This window comes from Tursiops truncatus, chromosome 8 (assembly GCF_011762595.2).
Source record: "Tursiops truncatus isolate mTurTru1 chromosome 8, mTurTru1.mat.Y, whole genome shotgun sequence".
NCBI classification, from domain to species: domain Eukaryota; kingdom Metazoa; phylum Chordata; class Mammalia; order Artiodactyla; family Delphinidae; genus Tursiops; species Tursiops truncatus.
The window spans coordinates 11998731-12022561 of NC_047041.1; the positions used below are offsets into that span (position 1 = coordinate 11998731).

General features: G+C 39.1%; 1 protein-coding gene across 8 annotated transcripts in view; it reads right to left on the reverse strand.

The window, feature by feature from the left end:
* The window catches only part of TBCEL (tubulin folding cofactor E like), an 82100-nt gene that overhangs the window by 28223 nt on the left and 30046 nt on the right, over positions 1-23831 (reverse strand). For 3 of the 8 annotated variants that reach the window (XM_073808067.1, XM_073808069.1, XM_073808068.1), the window contains 4 exons: positions 22955-23211; positions 19580-19706; positions 17936-18052; positions 11430-11618 (listed from right to left, as the gene is read on the reverse strand). In XM_073808067.1, the coding sequence (XP_073664168.1) occupies positions 11430-11618; positions 17936-18052; positions 19580-19706; positions 22955-23211 (690 nt within the window). Of the gene's footprint in view, positions 1-8858; positions 8905-11429; positions 11619-17935; positions 18053-19579; positions 19707-22954; positions 23212-23831 lie in introns of those variants that run through there. The other 5 variants (XR_012333291.1, XM_019941751.3, XM_019941746.3 and 2 more) reach the window with 3 other exon arrangements.

The following is a 23831-nucleotide window of genomic DNA, read 5'->3' on the forward strand; positions in this document are numbered from 1 at the left end:
GGGGGGGGGGGGGTTATGGAACTGTTGTATATTCTGATTGTGTTGACAGTTATGTAACTGTAGTGTCTGTCAAACACAGAAATGTATACTAAAAAGGGTAGAACTATATGTCAATTGTATCTCAGTAAACCTGATTTTAAACAAAGGACACTACTAAAAAATAATCATTTAGCAGGAACAATCAAGAAAAAAGAGAAAAGCAGAAATAAACATTAACAGGAAAGAAAAAGGAGATAAATACTGATATAGTACATTTTTTAATCACAAATATCCCTCATGTAATGATATTGAAGATCTACTGATAAATGAAAAAGGCAAGATGTGTATTTCTTTGTACCATTTATGTACAAAAAAATATGCACTGAATAGCAATGAGAACTATAATAAGAAGCTAGTGTCAGTAGTTGCCTAGGGACCAAACACTTGAGTGGCTGCTAAGGATAAAAGTGGGAAAACTTGGGTTTTGGTCTATACATTTAAAAAAATTTTTAAACAGGTATTATGTAGAAATATTACTTAGTCCAAATGAGAACTAAATAGAAGAAAATAATTTAAAAACTTAAACACCTACCCTCAAATAATAATATCATGAATGACTATAAAATTTTTTTAAGTTGTTTTTTTTTTTATTTTTTTTTTGATGTGGACTATTTTTAAAGTCTTTATTGAATTTGTTACAATATTGCTTGTGTTTTATGTTTTGGTTTTTTTGGCCACGAGGCATGTGGGATCTTAGCTTCCCGACCAGGGATCAAACCCATACCTCACTGCATTGGAAGGTGAAGTCTTAACCACTGGACTGCCAGGGAAGTCCCTGACTACAGAATTTTAAACTTAAAATAATTTCATAGAAAAATATAAAATTACCAACCCAAAACCAGAAAAGAACAGTAGAAAAGAATATTATAGTATAATTTTAAATATGAAAATATAGCGAAACATTCCCAAATAACATTATAAAATTAAATTCTGCAGTCTTGAAAAAGAACACTTAATATTTTACAAACAAGTTCAACTTGGGAATTCAGACTTAACTATAATTTAGCAATATAACTGAGCAAGTCTGTAATGGTACAGGAATGGACAAAAGATAGGGTGTGGGAAAAAAGGGAACCCTCTTGCACTGTTGGTGGCAATGTAAATTGATACTGCCACTGTGGAGAACAGTATGGAGGTTCCTTAAAAAAACTAAAACTAGAACTACCATATGACCCAGCAATCCCACTAATGTACATATACTCTGAGAAAAACATAATTCAAAAGGACACATGTACCCTTAATGTTCATTGCAGCACTATTTACAATAGCCAGGACATGGAAACAACCTGTATGTCCAACGACAGAGGAATGGATATAGAAGATGTGGTACATATATACAATGGAATATTACTCAGCCATAGAAAGGAACGAAATTGGGTCATTTGTAGAGATGAAGATGGACCTAGAGTCTGTCATACAGAGTGAAGTAAGCCAGAAAGAGAAAAACAAATATCGTACATTAACACATATATATGGAATCTAGAAAAATGGTACAGATGAACCTATCTGCAGGGCAGGAATAGAGACACAGACGTAGAGAACAGACATGTGGACACAAAGGGGGAAAGGGAAGGTGGGACGAATTGGGAGATTAGGATTGACATATATACACTACCATGCATAAAATAGATAGCTAGTGGGAACATGCTATAAAGCACAAGAAACTCAGCTTGGTGCTCTGTGACGACCTAGATGGGTGGGATGGGGGTGGGGGTAGGAGGGAGGTCCAAGAGGGAGGGGATATATGTGGGGGAGGGGATATACACATAGCTGACTCACTTCATTGTACAGCAGAAACTAACACAACATTGCAAAGCAATTATACTCCAATAAAAAAAAAATACATCAATGGAATAGAACAGGACCCTGACAAAGAACCATGAATGCACATAAAATAACTAGATCTATAACAGAGCTGGCATTACAGATCAATGGTGAATACCAATTATCAATATGGAAGAAAAAAAACAAAGACTTCGATCTCTATTTGAGACTAAACACAAAAGTAGATTCCAGATAGATCAAAGACATAAATGTGAAATCACTTTTAGAAAAAAGCCCAGAAGATTACCTTCAGTGATCTTCACAAAGGAAATGATTTCTTAAATAAGATGGAATAAGAATAAACTGTAGAGCAAAGGATTGATACACGTCATATTAAGTTTTTAAAACTTCTTTTCAACAAAATACAAAGTGAAAAGATCAGATTGAAAAGCTACACAAGAAGAAATTAAAATGTATAATGACAAAGAATTATAAGATCCTACTTTATATTTTAACGGATATATAAAGTATAATAAGTAGACATCAAGGATATACATCAAATTCTTGCCAGTGGTTGGTTACTTCTTGGAGTAGCGAATAGGACTAAGAATAGAGGCAAAAACGTACTCCAATTTTATCTGTAATATTATTTATTTCAATGAAAAAATAAACTTGAAGTAAAGGGTAAAATATTAAAAATCATCAGTTCTGAACAATGTGAACATGAGTGTTTGTTTTATTATTCTCAGTATTTTCTTTTTTAATCTAAAAAGCAAGCAAAAACAAAAAAGATAAAACTGGCTCCCTGCCCTGGCCAAAACAAAAGTTCAGACACCAAAGATAATTTCCCCCAAGACCATGATTTGGGAAGGCTGGCTCTTATTCTTTCTTTCCTTTGCAGCTATATTCAAATTCTCATGTATAACTCTAATCAAGATGAGGAAGGTAGCCTATCTTCTGCTGGGCTGGGAAAGTGGAAAGAAGTCACAATCAAGTCCAAGGTAATTGGAATGACAAAAGCTGTAAGCAACAGGGAGAGCTAACATTTCAGAGGCTGTCCATGGTGTGCCAAGGAGAAAGCCCCTTTTGTTTCTCATCAGACTCGCAGCTGAATGTGAGGAGTGCTGTGTCACGGCCCTTGTCAGAGGATGATGGAGCCTGGCAATATGGAGAACCCCAGGAGATTCATGTCCAAGGTAGGAATGTTCCTTCACAACAGCAGGTCCTCTGTCTGGAAGGAATATGAGGTAACGGACACAGCACACTAGGATTTCTCCAGCATCCAAGACAAAATAAGCCTTCATTGAGGTGGTGTCCAAATACAGGCTGCTGCCCTGCTCTCACAATAACATGAAGATACAATCAGCTCTATTTAGAAAAGCCATTAGTCTTAATCAGGAAAAAACATACTCTCCATATTTTAAAAAGCTGGTTACCACTAATGACAATCCAATAAGCATTTGAGAAATGCCTACTATAATCCTTGACATCATAAATCAGGATTTCCCAGGGCACAGTTTAGGGACTCCTTGGGACAAACACAAAGTGAGGTACTGAAGTAGAATAAAAGCAAAGAAATGTCTGTAAGAAAACCTATTTCTGGCTTTGCCACTCTGTCTCTGACAACGGCATTTCCTCCTGTCAAATAATTGTCCACTGTAGCTATGCCTCTAACTCCTCTTCATGTAAACCAAAATTCTAAAGTCTGGAAAAAGACACCCCAAATCAATGAATTTACTTTCCCTGACCGTCCTCAAAAACAAAAAGAAACCACTGGACCCCCAAAAGATACATGATATGTTGATTTCTAAAAGAAAAGTTACATGGTTTTTCTTTTTTGTTTCTCTTTAAAAATAAACAGAGGGAGACTGTATTAGTTAAGTGCTAAATAAGTAATTTAAATTCAATCTCTCAGGAAATTCAGAGATAAAGCAAATACAAAATAAAAGAAGAGCTGATAAATATAGGCAATGTGGACAGACATCTGATAAATGGCGAGGCAGAAATAATAAACAGGTACACTTTAAAATGTACCAGATTCATAAACGTAGAGGTTTCTTTCTCTCTAAATCGTACTTTTATACCCCTAGAGAAATCAGGGCTATAAATATCAGAAAACACGTGTTTTCTAAGGACTACTTCAAATTCTGCAGTGAAATTTAGTCTTATGTAAAGAGACATAAAGGACCTCCGATACACATATCCTCCTTTACTCAAGTCTCAGTTATTAACTGGGTCCCTGGGTCTCTCTCAGCTTCTCCTTCTAGATACAAACCAAAATCTGCCCACATAACTCTCCCATTGAAGCCTTTCAATGATTTCCCACGGCCCACAAGAAAAAGCCCTAGTCTGGCATGGCATACCAAGGTCTCGAATGACCTGCCCTGTTTTCTACCTTCCTCCTCAGTGTTATCTGCCACTACTTCCCACTTAATTGCTTTTCACTAAGTCATACTGAAACTGCTGTAGTTCACTACATATAAAGAGTTATTCCATACCTCTGTGCCTTGACTTCCCACATACTCCCTTCTGTCTGGAATATTCTCCCTTCACCTTCACCAGATTAACTCAGTCATTTTCTAGAAAGTCCCACTTCTTCCAGCAGAGCTAAGTACTCCTTTGTGCTCCCAGAGCTTAATTTGAAGATTTAATCACTTTACTGAACAGCTGCTATATTGTCAGGTACTGCTGTAGGCATTGAGGATAGGGCAAAGTACAAAAGAGAAGTCCCTGCCTTTACAGAGCTTACAGTACAGTGCAGGGGAGACCGATAATGTATAAGAAATGTAAGTTAGGTGTTGATAAATAAGAAAAATAATGGTAGGTTAAGAGAATGATAGGAGACAGAGGTGTGCTAGTTTAGCTAGGTTGGTCAGGGAGGGAGTCTCTGATGAGGTGTCGGAGAGGGAGAGAGCCAAGCAGTTAACTTGGGGCGTTCTGGACAGGGGAAAAAATGCAGAGGCCTGAGGTGGAAGTGTGCTTGGTGTGTTGAGGAACAGCAAGGCTTTTTTTTCTTATACTTGAATTCTTATAAACTGGCTGCCATGTGGAGAATAAGCTATAGGCGGCAAAGGTGGATATAGGCAGGCCAATTGCAATAACGAAGAACAAATCTGACTCCATATTAGATCTGTTACTTTTACTTAACGTTTGTATTCTATTGCTTTTGCTACAAGTTAAGAATGTTGCCTATAGCCTGAAATATATAGGATAGCCCATTCTCACGGGCTCTGACCATTAAAAGTACAACACTTTTCATTCATATAGAGATTAAAAAGTTGCAGAACAGAGAATAACATTTGTCTTGTTGGAGGTTTACAGGAACATCGTGACCTGACCTGACCTACTTGGACAGCTGCAAGAACAAATGACTCCCACACCAAGAAGTTTGCAACAAGCAGCCGCACCCCTCCCCTTTTAATATAAAAGAAGCTTGAATTCTAACTCAAGTAAGATGGTTCTTTGGGACTGCAGTCCACCATCTTCTCAGTCTGCTGGCCTTCCAAATAAAGCTGTTGTTGTCCCAACAACTTTTCTCTCGATTTACTGACCTGTTGTACAGTGAGCGGTACGAGCTTGGTCTCAGTAACACAATTGGAAGGCTACTACTATAATAACACAGGTAAGAGATTAGCAAGGCCTGAACTAAAATGATGCTAAGAAGTAGTAAGATTCTATATATTTTTGAAAGCAGAATTGAAAACAAGAACAAATGGACTAGACGTGGAGTGTGGGAGAAAGAAATCAGGGATGATGCCCAACCCTTAATCCTGAGCAACTGGAAAAATGGAGAGACTGAGAAAAATGTGCAGAGCAGGAGATCAGGTGGGGAGGGGCAGGGGCCAGGGGGAGGTAAAGGAGGGGCCGGAAGCTCAGTCTGGGACACATTAGGTTTAAACATCCAGGTGGAGATGTCAAGGAGGTATCTGGAAATACTAGTCTGGAATTTAGGGGCAGATCAGAGCTGAAGGTATAAATTTGGCAATTATTTGAAATCAAAAGGCATGGGAACGCACAGGACTGGATGAAAGTACCTAGGGGATGAGTATAGAAGAGAAGAGGTATAAGTACCAAATCCTGGGATAACTGAATTTTTAGAGGTTAGGAACGTGAGGAGGCTCCAGCAGAGGAAATATATCTCTAGCTTAGTCCAGACGGCAAGCTTCTTGAGAGCAGACACTACTTCTTTTGTCTTACCTTCAGCTTCTGGCTCTAAACCTCTTAGTCCATAGTAGGTATTCAGTAAATAAACTGTCCTTTGAAACCCAGCTATTAGAATCTAGAGTTATTTCCTAGAAGGTCTCCTGGTAAAATATGAGAATTCAATGACTGAAATATGACCAACCCAGTGAGGACATCTTTTCAACCACCTGCAGCACAAACTGAACTGATTTTGAAATAGCACACCACTGCTACACAAGCCATGAAGAGAAAAGGCACAGATGAAGGCTCTAAAAGAAAGAGTCTATTGATTGGAAAAGCAAACACTATGATGCTTAAAGGCCAAGAATCATGAAACAGAGATTTTTCGTCTCCTATTCCTTCATAAAGTAAATAAACATGAAACATATGGGCGATTCCTCACTTTGTGTGTGTGTGTGTTAGTCCATTATCACCATAAACAGCTACAGTAGAGAAGCTAAACTTCCAGCTCCACCTGACAGTAGAAGGCAATAAGATGATAACTGAGCGCCTGTAAGGAATCATAACACTCTTAATGTCTCCTGTCAGTCCTCTAAACATTTTATTCCGTTCATCAAAAAAAGTTGAAGTCATACAGGTAACTGGAGCTTGTATTTTATTCTGAGATAGAAAAACAGAACATGTAAATTTCTGGATCATCTTTAAAGTCTTCTGTTGCCAAAATGACTAATCACATGGAAACAGATGTGTCTGAATAATTCAACTGACTCACCAAATAACTTTGCTACCATAAAGGACACTAAACTGATTATAAAGGCTTTTTATTCATGCCCTCAAAAGACATTTTGGCTAATTTTTCTTACTTAAGTCTAAGTTGAGCAGAGGTATTTGGTGTTTAATGACACAAGACAGGAAAATGAGAGAAGGAGAAGCTCAGGGAACCTAACAACTAGGGAAGGATGCTGCAGAAGTTAGAATTTATAGGAAAATCAAGTTAAACACTGACTTTAAAAACCCATGGTCAAATGAAAGGAAATTTTTTTCCTCAAAATGAATGGATACCTCAATCCCTCCAAGGACACTAAAGCTCAAATGTGACTCTGTATGAAACACTGAACTATCCAGGCAGTCAAGTCTTCACCTTTTACTAACTATGCACTGTGCTAGTCGCTATTCAATGGCATTTTGGAGAGAAATTATGCATAAAACTTGGAAGACAGTTTAAAGGTATGGTAAGTATGGTACTAATACCCTGTTTATATATCACTCTTAATTCATAATGAATGTATTTTAGTATAAATTCCTCTGTGCTTATTCACCATTTCATCTCACATCAGCATGAATGCTATTATAGTTCTTTTTTTTTTTTTTTGCGGTACGCGGGCCTCTCACTGTTGTGGCCTCTCCCGTTGCAGAGCACAGGCTCCGGACGCGCAGGCTCAGTGGCCATGGCTCACGGGCCCAGCCGCTCCGCGGCACGTGGGATCTTCCCGGACCGGGGCACGAACCCGTGTCCCCTGCATTGGCAGGTGGACTCTCAACCACTACGCCACCAGGGAAGCCCTATAGTTCTTTTTAACGTGCCTAACACAGTCCCTGGCACATCACAATGGCTCAAAAAACATTCCACCAGGAGACTTACAAGAAAACTACTAGGGAACATGTACTATAGTGGGTATATGTCAGCTGCGGCTGTCCAGCATCTGAATGCCCTTCTGATTTGAGGGAAACCCAAGACAGATGAGAGACAGAAACCACTTCCCACTACAGAAACTAAAGAGGAGTAGATATTCTCTTTCTCCATTCCCTGGAAGTTAGAACATGGGAAGGTGACATAAACCTGTCTAAATATAGCTGGAATTTTAGACATTAAGATGTAATGCAAGGACATAAGGTCTGACAGAGATTATTCACAGAAGATGGAGAAGAGTCAAGCATTCAGACACACGGCTGCAGATGTCTGAGGGCAATGAAGTTGAGCAGCCTGCTGATGACTGTGCTGTAACCAGTGTAAGAAGCCTACAGCTTACATAGTGAGGTCTACAGAAAATCTTGGCTGTGCCTTGCTTCCCCTCAATCCTGCCCAAGCCTAATTCTCTGATCTTGTCAATTCTGTGTGCTACATAGTATTCATTATTCTTTTACTAAATTCCTATCCTACTTAAATTGGCCAGAGTTGATTTCTGTTGTGTGCACTGGTACTAGGGAGTAGATTACTGGCAATAGTACCTCAAGTAATCAAGGGCAATTTGGGATTGGTTTCTGGCCTAGTAGAGGCCAGTGAATATCATATTAGTTTTCATAGAAGGGACTCTGCAAGTCCTTGACATGGAGTGGTGAAATAAGTAATTATCACTTGAGTTCACATGAAATGCTCTAGGAGATTGAGAGAGTGCTGTCAAGAATAAAGCAACATGAAGGGAATGAAGAATTCAAGACTATGGGCATCTGCTATTCTAAGCGCACAAGGCAGCTTACATAAAGGGAATATTAAGGTCGAGTTCCTATAAACTAGGCTTCAGGCACAGACTGAAACCGAGGTACTTTTAAGAAAAGGATCTTTTCTCTCTTACAACAACAGAGCTGAGGTAGCTATGAAAACAAATACACAAGGTTTGATGCTCTAGGTTGCTGAATTAGAGGTCAGTTAAACTTGCATCCATATTGGGACTATTCCATGAAAGCTGGAGCATTGATTGGAGAGAGAGAGACAGAGAGAACAAATTGGAATGGCAGTGCAAGGGAGGATTCTGAGAACTTGGGAATATCCTGAATCCCTAAACCTCACTGAGGCCCCCCTTGCTAGCTGGGTCCAGTGTGACTGTTCCTCTTCTGCTTGAAAAGGCAGTAAAATCCCTTTGCTTGAAGGAATTACCTTGCAAGTGTAAACGAATTCCCCATTTGCCTCATCCTTCCACATACGTACTCTACTGCACTACCATCAGATCACAGCACCGTCTGTGGGGTGAATTACAAAAATATCAAAACATTTACAAGACTTTGGTCACTTATATGGACAAGCATATAGGAAATAAATACAGGGAATATAGGAAATGAGTGTAACCAAGGAAAGAAAAGCAATTCTAGATCCAGCTGATTTTGCATAGGTATATTACCAAAGGTTCTGAATTCAAAAATCTAGCCTCAGTGGCTAGCTTCAGTGGTTTAGAATCATTTAGAGTGGTTCTAAATATTTTTCTAGTTGACTGATTGGAAACTGGACTCAGTGGTGGTCTATGCTAAAGGAAGTTGAGATGTCACAAATTATTTGAGATAATGTGGAAGGAGGAATTCAAAAACTTCAGGACAGGGGCTTCCCTGGTAGTGCAGTGGTTGAGAGTCCGCCTGCTGACGCAGGGGACATGGGTTCGTGCCCCGGTCCGGGAGGATCCCACATGCCGCGGAGCGGCTGGGCCCGTGAGCCATGGCCTCTGAGCCTGTGCGTCCGGAGCCTGTGCTCCACAAAGGGAGAGGCCACAACAGTGAGAGGCCCACGTACCGCAAAAAACAAACAAACAAACAAAAACTTCAGGACACAGGAATGATGGAAATTATTGTCACCCATGTTACCCCTTTACCCATTTCCATCTATGGACCCTACAAGGACTCAGAGACATTTCCTTCTCTAAGGCCTTGAAAAATACATTAGGGCTTCCCTGGTGGCTCAGTGGTTAAGAATCCGCCTGCCAGTGCAGGGGACACAGGTTCAAGCCCTGGTCTGGGAAGATCCCACATGTCACGGAGCAACTAAGCCTGTGGGTCACAACTACTGAGCCTGCAAACCACAACTACTCAGCCCGCATGCCACAATTACTGAAGCCAATGTGCCTAGAGCCCATGCTCTGCTACAAGAGAAGTCACCGCAATGAGAAGCCCACGCAGCGCAACTAAGAGTAGCCCCCGCTTGCCACAGCTAGAGAAAGCTCGCGCACAGCAACGAAGACCCAACACAGCCAAAAATAAAATAAATTAAAAAACAATAATAATAATAAATAAATAAATTTATTTTAAAAAAAGAAAAATACATTAGTGAGTAGAACACTCACATCTTTGGAAAACATTCTACAGGCCAGGGATGCTGGTAGGAGACACTAAAATCAGGTTGTCCATTTCAATTTCAAGACGGAAGGAAGAGAAGATTGGTTCAAGATGGCGGAGTAGAAGAATGTGCTCTCACTCCCTCTTGCAAGAACACCAGAATCACAACTAACTGCTGAACAATCATCTACAGGAAGACACTGGAACTCACCAAAAAAGATACCCCACATCCAAACACAATGGAGAAGCCACAGTGAGATGGTAGGAGGGGTGCAATCACAATAAAATCAAATCCCATAACTGCTGGGTGGGTGACTCACAAACTGGAGAACACTTATACCACAGAAGTCCACCCACTGGAGTGAAGGTTCTGAGCCCCATGTCAGGCTTCCAAACCTGGGGGTCCGGCAACAGGAGGAGGAATTCCTAGAGAATCAGACTTTGAAGGCTAGCGGGATTTGATTGCAGGACTTTGACAGGACTGGGGAAAACAGAGAGTCCACTCTTGGAGGGCACACACAAAGTAGTGTGCACATCAGAACCCAGGGGAAGGAGCAGTGACCCCAGGGGAGACTGAACCAGACTTAACTGCTAGTGTTAGAGGGTCTCTGGCAGAGGTGGGGGGTGGCTCTGTCTTACCGTGAGGACAAGGACACTGGCAGCAGAAGTTCTGGGAAGTACTCCTTGGTGTGAGCCCTCCCAGAGTCCGCCATTAGCCTCACCAAACAGCCCGGGTAGGCTCCAATGTTGGGTCACCTCAGGCCAAACAACCAGCAGGGAGGGAACCCAGCCCCACCCATCAGAAGTCAAGAGGATTAAAGTTTTACTGAGCTCTGCCCATCACCAGTCCCTCCCATCAGGAAACTTGCACAAGCCTCTTAGATAGCCTCATCCACCAAAGGGCAGAGAGCAGAAGCAAGAAGAACTACAATCCTGCAGCCTGTGGAACAAAAACCACATTCACAGAAAGACAGACAAGATGAAAAGGCAGAGGGTTATGCACCAGATGAAGGAACAAGATAAAACCCCAGAGAAACAACTAAATGAAGTGGAGATAGGCAACCTTCCAGAAAAAGAATTCAGAATACTGATAGTGAAGATCATCCAGGACCTTGAAAAAAGATTGGAAGCAAAGATCAAGAAGATGCAAGAAATGTTTAAAAAGACCTAGAAGAATTAAAGAACAAACAAACAGAGATGAACAACACAAGAACCTACAACCAAGATTACTCTACCAGGCAAGGATCTCATTCAGATTCCATGGAGAAATCAAAAGCTTTACAGATAAGCAAAAGCTAAGAGAATTCAGCACCACCAAACCAGCTCTACAACAAATGCTAAAGGAACTTCTCTAAGTGGGGAACACAAGAGAAGAAAAGGACCTAAAAAAACAAACCCAAAACAATTAAGAAAATGGTCATAGGAACATACATATCGATAATTACCTCAAATGTGAATGGATTAAATGCTCCAACCAAAAGACACAGGCTTCAGGCTTCCCTGGTGGCGCAGTGTTTGAGAGTCCGCCTGCCGATGCAGGGGACACGGGTTCGTGCCCCGGTCCGGGAAGATCCCACATGCCGCGGAGCAGCTGGGCCCATGAGCCGTGGCCGCTGAGCCTGCGCATCCACAGCCTGTGCTCCACACGGGAGAGGCCACAACAGTGAGACGCCCGTGTACCGAAAAAAAAAAAATAAAGACACAGGCTTGCTGAATGGATACAAAAACAAGACCCGTATATATGCTGTCTACAAGAGACCCACTTCAGACCTAGGGACACATACAGACTGAAAGTGAGGGGATGGAAAAAGATATTCCATGCAAATAGAAATCAAAAGAAAGCTGGAGTAGCAATACTCATATCAGATAAAATAGACTTCAAGATAAAGAATGTGACAAGAGGGCTTCCCTGGTGGCACAGTGGTTGAGAGTCCACCTGCCGATGCAGGGGACACAGGTTCGTGCCCCAGTCCGGGAGGACCCCACATGCCGCGGAGCGGCTGGGCCCATGAGCCATGGCTGCTGAGCCTGCGCGTCTGGAGCCTGTGCTCCGCAACAGGAGAGGCCACAGCAGTGAGGGGCCTGCGGACTGTGAAAAAAAAAAAAAAAAAAAGAATGTTACAAGAGACAAGGAAGGACACTACATAATGATCAAGGGATCAATCCAAGAAGAAGATATAACAATTAAAAATATATATGCACCCAACATAGGAGTACCTCAATACATAAGGCAAATGCTAACAGCTATAAAAGAGGAAATAGACAGTAACACAATAATAGTGAGGGACTTTAACAACTCACTTACACCAATGGACAGATCGTCCAAACAGAAAATTAATAAGGAAACACAAGCTTTAAATGACACAACAGACCAGATAGACTTAATTGATATTTATAGGACATTCCATCTAAAAATAGCAGATTACACTTTCTTCTCAAGTGTGCACGGAACATTTTCCAGTATAGATCACATCCTGGGTCACAAATCAAACACAGTAAATTTAAGAAAACTGAAATCATATCAAGCATCTTTTCTGACCACAATGCTATGAGATTAGAAATCAATTACTGGGAAAAAAACGTAAAAAACCCAAACACATGGAGGCTAAACAATACGTTACTAAATAACCAAGAGATCACTGAAGAAATCAAAGAGGAAATCAAAAAATACCTAGAGACAAATGACAATGAAAACACAACAATCCAAAACCTATGGGATGCAGCAAAAGCAGTTCTAAGAGGGAATTTTATAGCTATACAAGCCTACCTCAAGAAACAAGAAAAATCTCAAATAAACAATCTAACCTTACACCTAAAGGAACTAGAGAAAGAAGAACAAACAAAACCCAAAGTTAGCCGAAGGAAGGAAATCATCAAGATCAGAGCAAAAATAAATGAAATACAAACAAAGAAAACATTAGCAAAGATCAATAAAATTAAAAGCTGTCTCTGAGAAGATAAACAAAATTGATAAACCATTAGCCAGACTCATCAAGAAAAAGAGGGAGAGGACTCAAATCAATAAAATTAGAAATGAAAAAGGAGAAGTTACAAAAGACATTGCAGAAATACAAAGCATCCTAAGTGACTACTACAAGCAACTATATGCCAATAAAATAGACAACCTGGAAGAAATGGACAAATTCTTAGAAAGGTATAACCTTCCAAGACTGAACCAGGAAGAAACAGAAAACATGAACAGACCAATCACAAGTAATGAAATTGAAACTGTGATTAAAAATCTTCCAACAAATGAAAGTCCAGGCCCAGATGGCTTCACAGGTGAATTCTATCAAACATTTAGAGAAGAGTTAACCACTCATTCTTCTCAAACTCTTCCAAAAAATTTCAGAGGAAGGAACACTCCCAAACTCATTCTATGGAGCCACCAGCACCCTGACACCAAAACCAAACAAAGATACTACAAAAAAAGAAAATTACAGACCAATATCACTGATGAATATAGATGCAAAAATCCTCAACAAAATACTAGCAAATAGAATCCAACAACACATTAAAAGGATCATACACCATGAGCAAGTGGGATATATCCCAGGGATGCAAGGATTCTTCAATATACGCAAATCAATCAATGTGATACACCATATTAACAAACTGAAGAAGAAAAACCACATGATCATCTCAATAGATGCAGAAGAAGCTTCTCAGAAAATTCAACACCCATTTATGAAAAAAACTCTCCAGAAAGTGGGCATAGAGGGAACCTACCTCAACATAATAAAGGCTATATATGACAAACCCACAGCAAACATCATTCTCCATGGTGAAAAACTGAAAGCATTTCCTCTAAGATCAGGTACAAGACAAGGATGTCCACTCTCACCACTATTATTCAACATAGTTTTGGATGTCCTAGCCGTGGCAATCAGAGAAGAAAAAGAAATAAAAGGAATACAAATTGGAAAAGAAGAAGTAAAACTGTCACTTTTTGCAGATGACATGATGCTATACATAGAGCATCCTAAAGATGCCACCAGAAAACTACTAGAGCTAATCAATGAATTTAGTAAAGTTGCAGGGTACAAAAATCAATGCACAGAAATCTCTTGCATTCCTATATACTAATGATGAAAAATCTGAAAGAGAAATTAAGGAAACACTCCCATTTACCACTGCAACAAAAAGAATAAAATACTTAGGAGTAAACCTACCTAGGGAGACAGAAAACCTGTGTGCAGAAAACTGTAAGACACTGATGAAAGAAATTAAAGATGATACCAACAGATGGAGAGACATACCATGTTCTTGGATTGGAAGAATCAACATTGTGAAAATGACTCTACTACCCAAAGCAATCTACAGATTCAATGCAACCCCTAATAAGTTACCAATGGCATTTTTTACAGAACTAGAACAAAAAAATCTTAAAATTTGTATGGAGACACAAAAGACCCCAAATAGGCAAAGCAGTCTTGAGGGAAAAAAGCAGAGCTGGAGGAATCAGACTCCCTGACTTCAGACTATACTACAAAGCTACAGTAAACAAGAAAATATGGTACTGGCACAGAAACAGAACTATAGATCAATGGAACAAGATAGAAAGCCCAGAGATAAATCCACGCACCTATGTTCAACTAATCTATGACAAAGGAGGCAAGGATATACAATGGAGAAAGGAGAGTCTCTTCAATAAGCGGTTCTGGGAAAACTGGACAGCTACATGTAAAAGAATGAAATTAGAACACTCCCTAACACCATACAGAAAAATAAACTCAAAATGGATTAGAGACCTAAATGTAAGATGGGACACTATAAAACTCTTATAGGAAAACATAGGAAGAACACTCTTTGACATAAATCACAGCAAGATCTTTTTTGATCCACCTCTTAGAGTAATAGAAATAAAAACAAAAATAAACAAATGGGACCTAATGAAACTTAAAAGCTTTTGCACAGCAAAGGAAACCATAAACAAGACGAAAAGAAACCCCTCAGAATGGGAGAAAATATTTGCAAACGAATCAATGGACAAAGAATTAATCTCCAAAATATATAAGCAGCTCGTGTAGCTCAATATTAAAAAAACAAACAACCCAATCCAAAAATGGGGAGAAGACCTAAATAGACATTTCTCTAAAGAAGACATACAGATGGCCAAGAAGCACGTGAAAAGCTACTCAACATCACTAATTATTAGAGATGCAAATCAAAACTCACACCAGTTAGAATGGGCATCATGAGAAAAGCTACAAACAACAAATGCTGGAGAGGGTGTGGAGAAAAGGGAACCCTCTTGCACTGTTGGTGGGAATGTAAATTGATACAGCCACTATGGAGAACAGTATGGAGGTTCCTTAAAAAACTAAAAATGGAGGTACCATATGACCTAGGAATCCCACTACTGGGCATATACCCAGAGAAAGCCATAATTCAAAAAGACACATGCAGCCCAATGTTCACTGCAGCACTATTTACAATAGCCAGGTCATGGAAGCAACCTAAATGCCCATCGACAGATGAATGGATAAAGAAGATGTGGTACATACATACAATGGAATATTACTCAGGCATAAAAAGGAATGAAATTGGGTCATTTGTAGAGATGTGGATGGATCTAGAGACTGTCATACAGAGTGAAGCAAGTCAGAAAGAGAAAAACAAATACCGTATATTAATGCATATATGTGGAACATAGAAAAATGGTACAGATGAACTGGTTTGCAGGGCAGAAATTGAGACACAGATGTAGAGAACAAATGTATGGACACCAAGGGGGGAAAGTGGCAGGGGGTGTGGGTGGTGGTGGGATGAATTGGGAGATTGGGATTGACATGTATACACTGATGTGTATAAAATGGATAACTAATAAGAATAAAAAAAATTAAAAACAAAAGAAGGAAGGAAGAGACCAAGCAGTGGCCTCTAACTACTAGTGAGTGAGAAAGGAGGCATAATTACATAAATAGGCAGCAAGGCCAGAGTGGTAAGTAAAATAGCTTGACTGTATAAATCTTTGGCAGTAGCTAATTGCTCACAGTCTATGTAGATTAGAATAGGTTATCTCATTTCAGGGAGAGAGAAATGTGTTTTCATTTATACAAGGAATTTATTAGGATAGGTAAGAATAATTTTTAATATATAACTATAGGGAAAGTCAGAAGTGTCGGACTATAGTAGACATTCTTTTTGCTGAGTTGTTCCTATTTGAGGGGAAGTCCCAAGATCAGGGGAAGCAAGATTCTACCTCTCATTGCAGAAGCCAAAGTGGAGAAGATAATCTGTCTTCCCTATCTCTTGGGAGACAGAGTGTGGGCAAATGCCTTAAACATACCCAATCAATTGGTCAGATGCATAGTTTTGACACTTAGGGAATGAAGCAAAGGTCAGTGAAAGATTATATTCAGCACTTATCGGGAAATCAAAAATCCATGACATGGCTGCAAGTGTTCAGTGGTTAAGTCCAGCGTTGCAGTACCAACAGAAATATATAAAGAAGACTGTAAGTCGAAACTTTGGCTATCCTTGCCTCCCTTGGTTCCTGTCTAAACCAGGTTCTCTAGCCCACCTAGCAATTCTTTTAGTTTCTCAATATCTCTCCAGTAAAGTCCTCCCCTGATTAAAGATGATTTCTATAACATGCATTCAAGCACACTGACTACTACAGAGGCATAAATGTGCTTTAGGATAATTATGCCATCAAGGACAGAAACAATTTACTGCCTATGTATATACTACTTCCTGTAGCAGACTGGAAGATAAATAAACTATAATGACAGACATATGCTCAAAACCAGAATATTTACTTCTTCTATTAATATGTTAGATTGAATCAAATGAAAACTATAGTTATCAGACCATTTTTTTTTAACCCCAAAAAATTTTCATGTGGTTTAACCTAACATTTCTGGGTTGTGTTAAAAAGGCAGTCATATCTCTCCCTACCTAGCTGTTCTTAGCTAATTTTAAAAGGTTAGCTTCAAAATCCTTACTTAATTTGTCTAATATTTTTTAAACGCTTAAGCTTTAAAATTCTACTGATAATAGCACAGATAGTTTTACACAGCACTGGTTGAGCCTTATAGAATGGTGACCCCCTTAAAGCCTGTAAATAATAGAGAACTTTGGGAAAAAATAATGTTCAGTAAGAATGAATTAGAATCACAGAAATTTGTAACCAGAAGGACAAAAGAAATTTATAACCAGAGTGTGATTTGACTCACATTTAGTCCTAACTTGCATCTTGTTGGTTTGAAATTCCTCCTGCCGAATGGGATTTCGTATTATTCTTAAAGTCATTAAGAAAAGAATATAAATTTGGGGGTAACTGATTCTAGTTTCCAACACCCAGAAACCTGTTAGCGGTTTTTTTTCCCCTTATATTTACGTATATCATATCTGCTCATTTACTTTTACATTTACAGAATATTAAAGGTAGTTTCTCACCAAACAATACATATTTACTTTTCATATACTTAAAGGTACTAATTTAGGCCTCAGCATTTCTATTCCTACTCAACCATCCTAATTCCTTTAATATTTCCTCAGGAGTCTATTTTCTAGTCCCTTTCTCATATTCTCTAAACCTCGGGCACATTTGTCAAATCTTCCAAACTGCAGAACATAGTATATCTTAAAAGCGGATGCAATGTGAAAGAAGAAACCAGTTTTGGGGATGGGTGAAAATGTGCTCCTGGAGAAGAGGATCAAAAAGGAATTGATGATAAGGAACATGGAGTGGGAACTACCAGAAGTAGTCAAATACGTACTTACCCAACCATTCTTAATACAAGTGCAAGGCTAGAAGAAATACACTGTGGAAAATGAGATAAAGCAGGTTTGTTTTTTGCGTTTCTTCCTTTATTTTTTAACCTATCACCAAAGTTCTCTAAGAGAGTCCAACAACAGATGATTAGATTTTGCTCTGAATCAATAGTTCCTAGGTCGCCGCAATACTTGCTCACGTGTTGCTGAGCTGACAGGGGATTTTTACCTGAATGGCACTTCTTCCTGTGGAACATCCACATAGTAACGAATAAAAAATCTCTCAGAATCTTCTCGCTCACCATCAGTGACAACACTGCCATTAAGTTTGGAAACCGATGGCAATCTATAAATAAAAAGCAAAAGAGACATAATAAACATATTGAGACTTAGAAATAAAATGATTGGTTTGAGGTCCAGTCTTATTACCTTGAAAGGACTCCTTTGATGTAGCTCTGCTTGTGTACAACCACCAGCATGAACTAACGTGGTATAAAATAAAAGGACCAAAAATATCTAAAGTTTCATTTTTGATGTGACGCCTGACCTTTTATAACCATACCTCACCTTTCAAAATAAGATCCTAGGCAGCACGGTCCAACCTAAGTATCGTGCAAGCCACACACGTAATTTTAAATTCTCTAGTAGCCATATTTTCAAAGGTAAAAATAAAACAGATAAGATTAATTTTAATAGTATATTATATTTAACCCAATATATCCAGGATACAATCATTTCAATCTATAATCAATACTAAAATAATAACTAAGATACTTAAATGTTCTTAATACTTAAATGTTCTTTTTTTTATATAAAGTGTTTGAAATCCAGTGTGTCTTTTTCACTTACGGCACATTTCAATTCAGACTAGCCATGATTTCAAGTGCTCAAAAGTCCCCCATGGCTGATGGTACCATACTGGACAGCACAGGTCTACAAAGCAGTCAGTACAGGTTGGTCATATAGCTCAGGAATTCATTTATTATATTTACAAAAGAATTGTGTAAAGAAAATAAACTACAAGGCCTGTAAGACTTACTCTTCGTAGAAGAAAAGTATGCTGAAATTTATTTCTTCAGTGGGATATTACTGTGTATGTTAACAACTGGAAAGCAGTAAAGATCTGGTAGGTATTAGTTGGTCAGAAAGATCAAAGTGGTTTATAGAACCACTCTTCTTTAGGGAACCTTAAAGCCTACTGTTCCCCTGTCAAAACTACTATGTATAGTACACGAGAGAACAAATCAAAACTCCGTGGCCCTTTACATCTTAGTCAAGCCTTACTGCTGCTAAAGACACATACAAAAATAAACCCTCATGGGACATTTCAGTAGTCTGGGGGAGGCAGAGGCTGAGACACGAAAGGCAGGGGAGTCAGAGGAAGAAGGTAACAGCATGGTGGTCACATTTAAGTCAAACTACATTGAAGAAGAAAACACAGATGCTACTCTCTTAAGTTTTACACTAATGAAACAGCCTAATTTTCAGGTATTTACACTTTAAATGACTTCTATGTTAACACAGAAAATAAGGGTAACTAAAATAGAGTTGATTCCCTATTATACCTACTTTTTCTTCATGACCCAAAATAGGATTTCAAATATTGTAAATATTGAAAAGTATAAAAATAGAATAGATTTGTGAGGGAATTTTTCAGTGGTCTTGGCAGATCAATCATATTTCACATTTTTCTCATCATATTGCATTCGTTTTCCTCTAGGATTTGGAGCTAGAGAAGCAGCTCCTTTAAGCAGTCTGTTCTAGAGATGGATAAACATACAGTGTGCTCCCCTCACCCCCAAACAGTGCATTATCCCTTTAATGAAACAACAAAGCCCCGAGGAAAGAAAGCAGAATAATCAGTACAACAGACCTGGCTATTACCAATTTCCTTCGCTCCTCGGTGGTATATGGCTGAAGAAGAGGAATTCCTAACAACCTCACTTCTTCAAGTTTAGGGAATGAGTTTAGTTTGTCAATGTCTTCCCAGGACCGCAAACCTAATTTGAGAAATATATTGTTTAAGTAAATCCAGAAAAGCACACAAATGAGAAGATAAACATAGCAAAAAAATTTATTTCCATTAATAGGTTCTTCAATGTTATAATGATCATAAACTAGTTAGAGATCCTGGAATTTTTCTTTATCCAAGGAAAGAATGGAATAAAACACCATAAAAACTTCCCTGTAACCTCTCTTATCCCTGTGATCCCAGTGCTCAAAGGACGCCCTTTATTCTCCAACATCCACTCATCTACTGATTCTCCACCCAAATGGCTGGTAAAGGGGGTCACTGGTGGTTTAATAAGCAGGATGGATGCCATGACTACATAATTGAAAAAGTGATGTGATCAACTCTTTCATCAGACAGAGACTCAGAGAACATAACCGTTGATCAGAGTGGACACTGGCAGAGTAAATTTCTACCTAACAAACACTAAAATGGGCAAGGTCAATAGAAGCCGAAACTAAATATCATCTTTCAACTGTCCTCATTTTGGGGACAGGGAAACAGGTTCAAAATTTAGAACAAACAAACAAAATCAAAAACAAAAAAACTGAACCCTTGGGTAGGAAAACATGAAACAAATTAAGATTGTTCAGACCTAAAAGGAAACTCTTCCTAGAGCTGTGAACAAATGTATCATCCTTGGCACTGGTAGGAAAAATATCCCAGTAATGATGAAGCTGGTCAGTTTTACAACACATTAAATCCATTGCAGAAAACAACGCAGTCCCTTCCTATTTCTATCAACCTTCAGCAAGGGTAAAGGCAGAGGAGCAGTTTGTGAGGACCCTGGTGCAAAAATTATCCCAGGTCACTGTCCTCTTCCCTTCAGAATGGCATTGCCATCTAGGAGGAAGAATAGAGTTAGCTCAAGGGATGTCAAGTTGTGAAATAAACAGCTTCCTTATGCAAATCACTTGTTTTTAAGACTTAATTCCCGCCCTTATAATCTCCGTGGTGGAATAAACCGTTTATGTTTTTTCAGTTATAGGTCAGAATTATTTTTACTTATGTAGTTGTTTTAAAAATAGGCTGAAAGACAATACCAAGAGAATGAGAGGAAAATCCATACACTGGGAGAATGCATTTGCTAAAGGCATACTGATAAAATATACAAAGAACCCTTAAAACTCAACAACAAGAAAATGAACAATCCGATTAAAAAATGGGTGGAAAACCTGAACAGACACCTCGCCAAAGAAGATATACAGATGGCAAGTAAAGCATATGAGAAGATGTTCCACATCATATGCCATCAGGGAAATGCAAATTAAAACAACAATGAGATACCACTATACACATATTAGAATGGCCAAAGGCCAAAACACTCACAGCACCAAATGCTGTCAAGGATGTGGGGCAACATAATGTAGAAAGGAACAATAGAAAAAAATCAGGTGCAGGTAAGAGGGTTGTTGTAGATTAAGAGAGTATATTTTATCTGTTAAAGATATACACTGAAGATTTTAAGGCTGAAATTACATGATTGCTGAGATCTGCTTTTAAAATATTCCCCCCAAAGGAAAAACAGTATGGGGGATAAATACAGGAAGCAAGATGCTAATAAATGTTGAAACTGAAAAAAAAAAAAAAAAGGATGTGGAGCAGCAGGAAGTCTCACCCATTGCTGGTGCAATGCAAAATGATACAGCCACTCTGGAAAAGAGTTCAGCGGCTCATTTCAACACTTACACGTACTCTTACCATATGATCTAGCAACCGCACTCTTTGTTATTCACCCAAATGACCTGAAAACTTACGTCCACACAAAAACCTGCACATGGAGGGTTACAGCAGCTTTATTAATTAAACCAAAACTTGGAAGCAATCATGATGTCCTTCAGTTTGTGAGTGGATAAACTGTGGTACATCCAGACAATGGAATATTATTTAGTGCTAAAAAAGGAACATTCTATTAAGCCATGAAAAGGCATGGAGGAAATTTAAATATGTAATAGTAAGTGAAAGAAGCCAGTATGATTCCAACTATATGACATTCTGGAAGAGGCAAAACTATGGAGACAGCAGAAAGATAAGCGGTTGCCAGGGATTAGGGGGAAGGGAGGGATGAATAGGCACAGAAGATGGTTTGGGCAGTAAACTATATATTATGTACAATACTACAATGTGTGTCATTACAGATTTGTCCAAACCCACAGAATGTACAACACCAAGAGTGAGCCCTGATGTAAACCATGGCCTTTGGATGATGACGTGTCAATGCAGGTAAACTGAAAGGTGTCACTTAGGTGCTGGGATGTTGATAGCGGCGGAGGTTGTTCCCATGTAGGGCAGGGAGTATACTGGAGCTCTGTGTACGCTCTGCTCAGTTTTGCTGTGAATATAAAGACTCTAAAAAATAAGGCTTATTAATTTTTAAAAATAGGCTAAAATATTCATTCCTGTGATATACAGAATCAGATGGCAACAAACTGGTAATCAATTACATGTAGACACTAGAAAAGGAATGTGAGAATTTGAAAGCCATAGCAGGTTGGGATTCCTCAACCTAAATCAAGACAAAAGTCTAGTTTGTAATTCTCTGTACTCTTTTTACCCTGCCTTTTACTATCCAATTCATCAATTTCATTTCACTCCTTTCATAGCATGACCCCTTTAATATACAAAATATTAATAGCTAATATAATGCTATGCCAAACAAATATTTGATAAATACTGGTATTTATCAGAGCATTTATGGAAATTAATGCCTTAAATTTAGCTAATCATTAGGCATCTGCAGGCTTCCCTGGTGGCACAGTGGTTAAGAATCCGCCTGCCAGTGCAGGGGACACGGGTTCGAGCCCTGGTCCAGGAAGATCCCACATGCCGCGGAGCAACTAAGCCCGTGCGCCACAACTACTGAGCCTGTGCTCTAGAGCCCGCGAGCCCCAACTACTGAGCCTGCGAGCCACAGCTACGGAAGCCCATACGCCTAGAGCTCGAGCTCCGCAACAAGAGAAGCCACCACAATGAGAAGCCAGCGCACCGCAGCGAAGAGTAGCCCCCACTCGCCGCAACCAGAGAAAGCCCGTGCGCAGCAACAAAGACCCAACACAGCCAAAAATAAATAAATTAAATAAATAAATAAATTTAAAAAATATAGGCATCTGCATGTCACTCTTGAAATTCATCCTGTAAGAAGGCAGAGCTGTGACTGACAGAAATACACTTTCACTGTATTTCATGCATAAGTTCAGATCAATCTGCATGTAGAATGAGAACAAGCCTGTTCCTCACCTGCCTTGTGGAGGCTGATGGATCGCAGATTAGGAAACAACCTAGCCAATGAATCATCAGGCTCCTCAATAGCATTCACATGGTTGTTGGCCAGGACTAGAGTATCCAGTGAAGGAAACATAACTCCTAACTTGCGTATTTCAGTCCAGTCTTGGAGGTTATTGTCTGTTATATGTAGTAGCTTAAGAGAAGGACAGCAAATAGAAGGACAAGACACTGTTTCATAGTCATTAAGGCACAGGAAGAGCTCTTCCAAACTGCAGAGAAAAAAGGAAATATTTCATTGTTTAAAGCAGTTAAGTTTCTACTCTGCACCTATTTTCAGTCATTCAATAAATAAGCGCCTACTATGTGTGAGACTCTGCTAGTGTTGCAGAGAAAATTATAAAGATGGCTTTCTGAAGCTTAAAATACAGCTGGGAAGACAAAACCTAAAATACATAAAACAGCAGAGAATGATATACCCAGTACTAAATTAATTTTGTGCTTAAGTAAATAAGTGCTAAATGAAGCAGCACTAACCGTAAGTACAACAGTACTTCATATAGGAATAGGACTGAAATTGTGGTTGGAATAGTCAGGAAAGGATGCATGGCCTTGAAGGAGGGGTAGACTTGGGTAAATTGAGAGGACACAGAAGGAAATTCTAGAAACAACATGAGCAAGTATTTAGAAAAAGAAATAATAACTATCATTTATTGAATTCCTACCCTGTGTCAGGTGCTGTGCAGGTGCTTTATAGACTATACTTCTATTTCTGCAATTTTATAGACAATTATGTTCATTTTATAGACAAAAGTTTATCAAAGGTCATAAGGATAGTAAGTGGAGATGGGATTTAAAAGCTCATTCCATGCCATGCTAGATGTTGCATGCA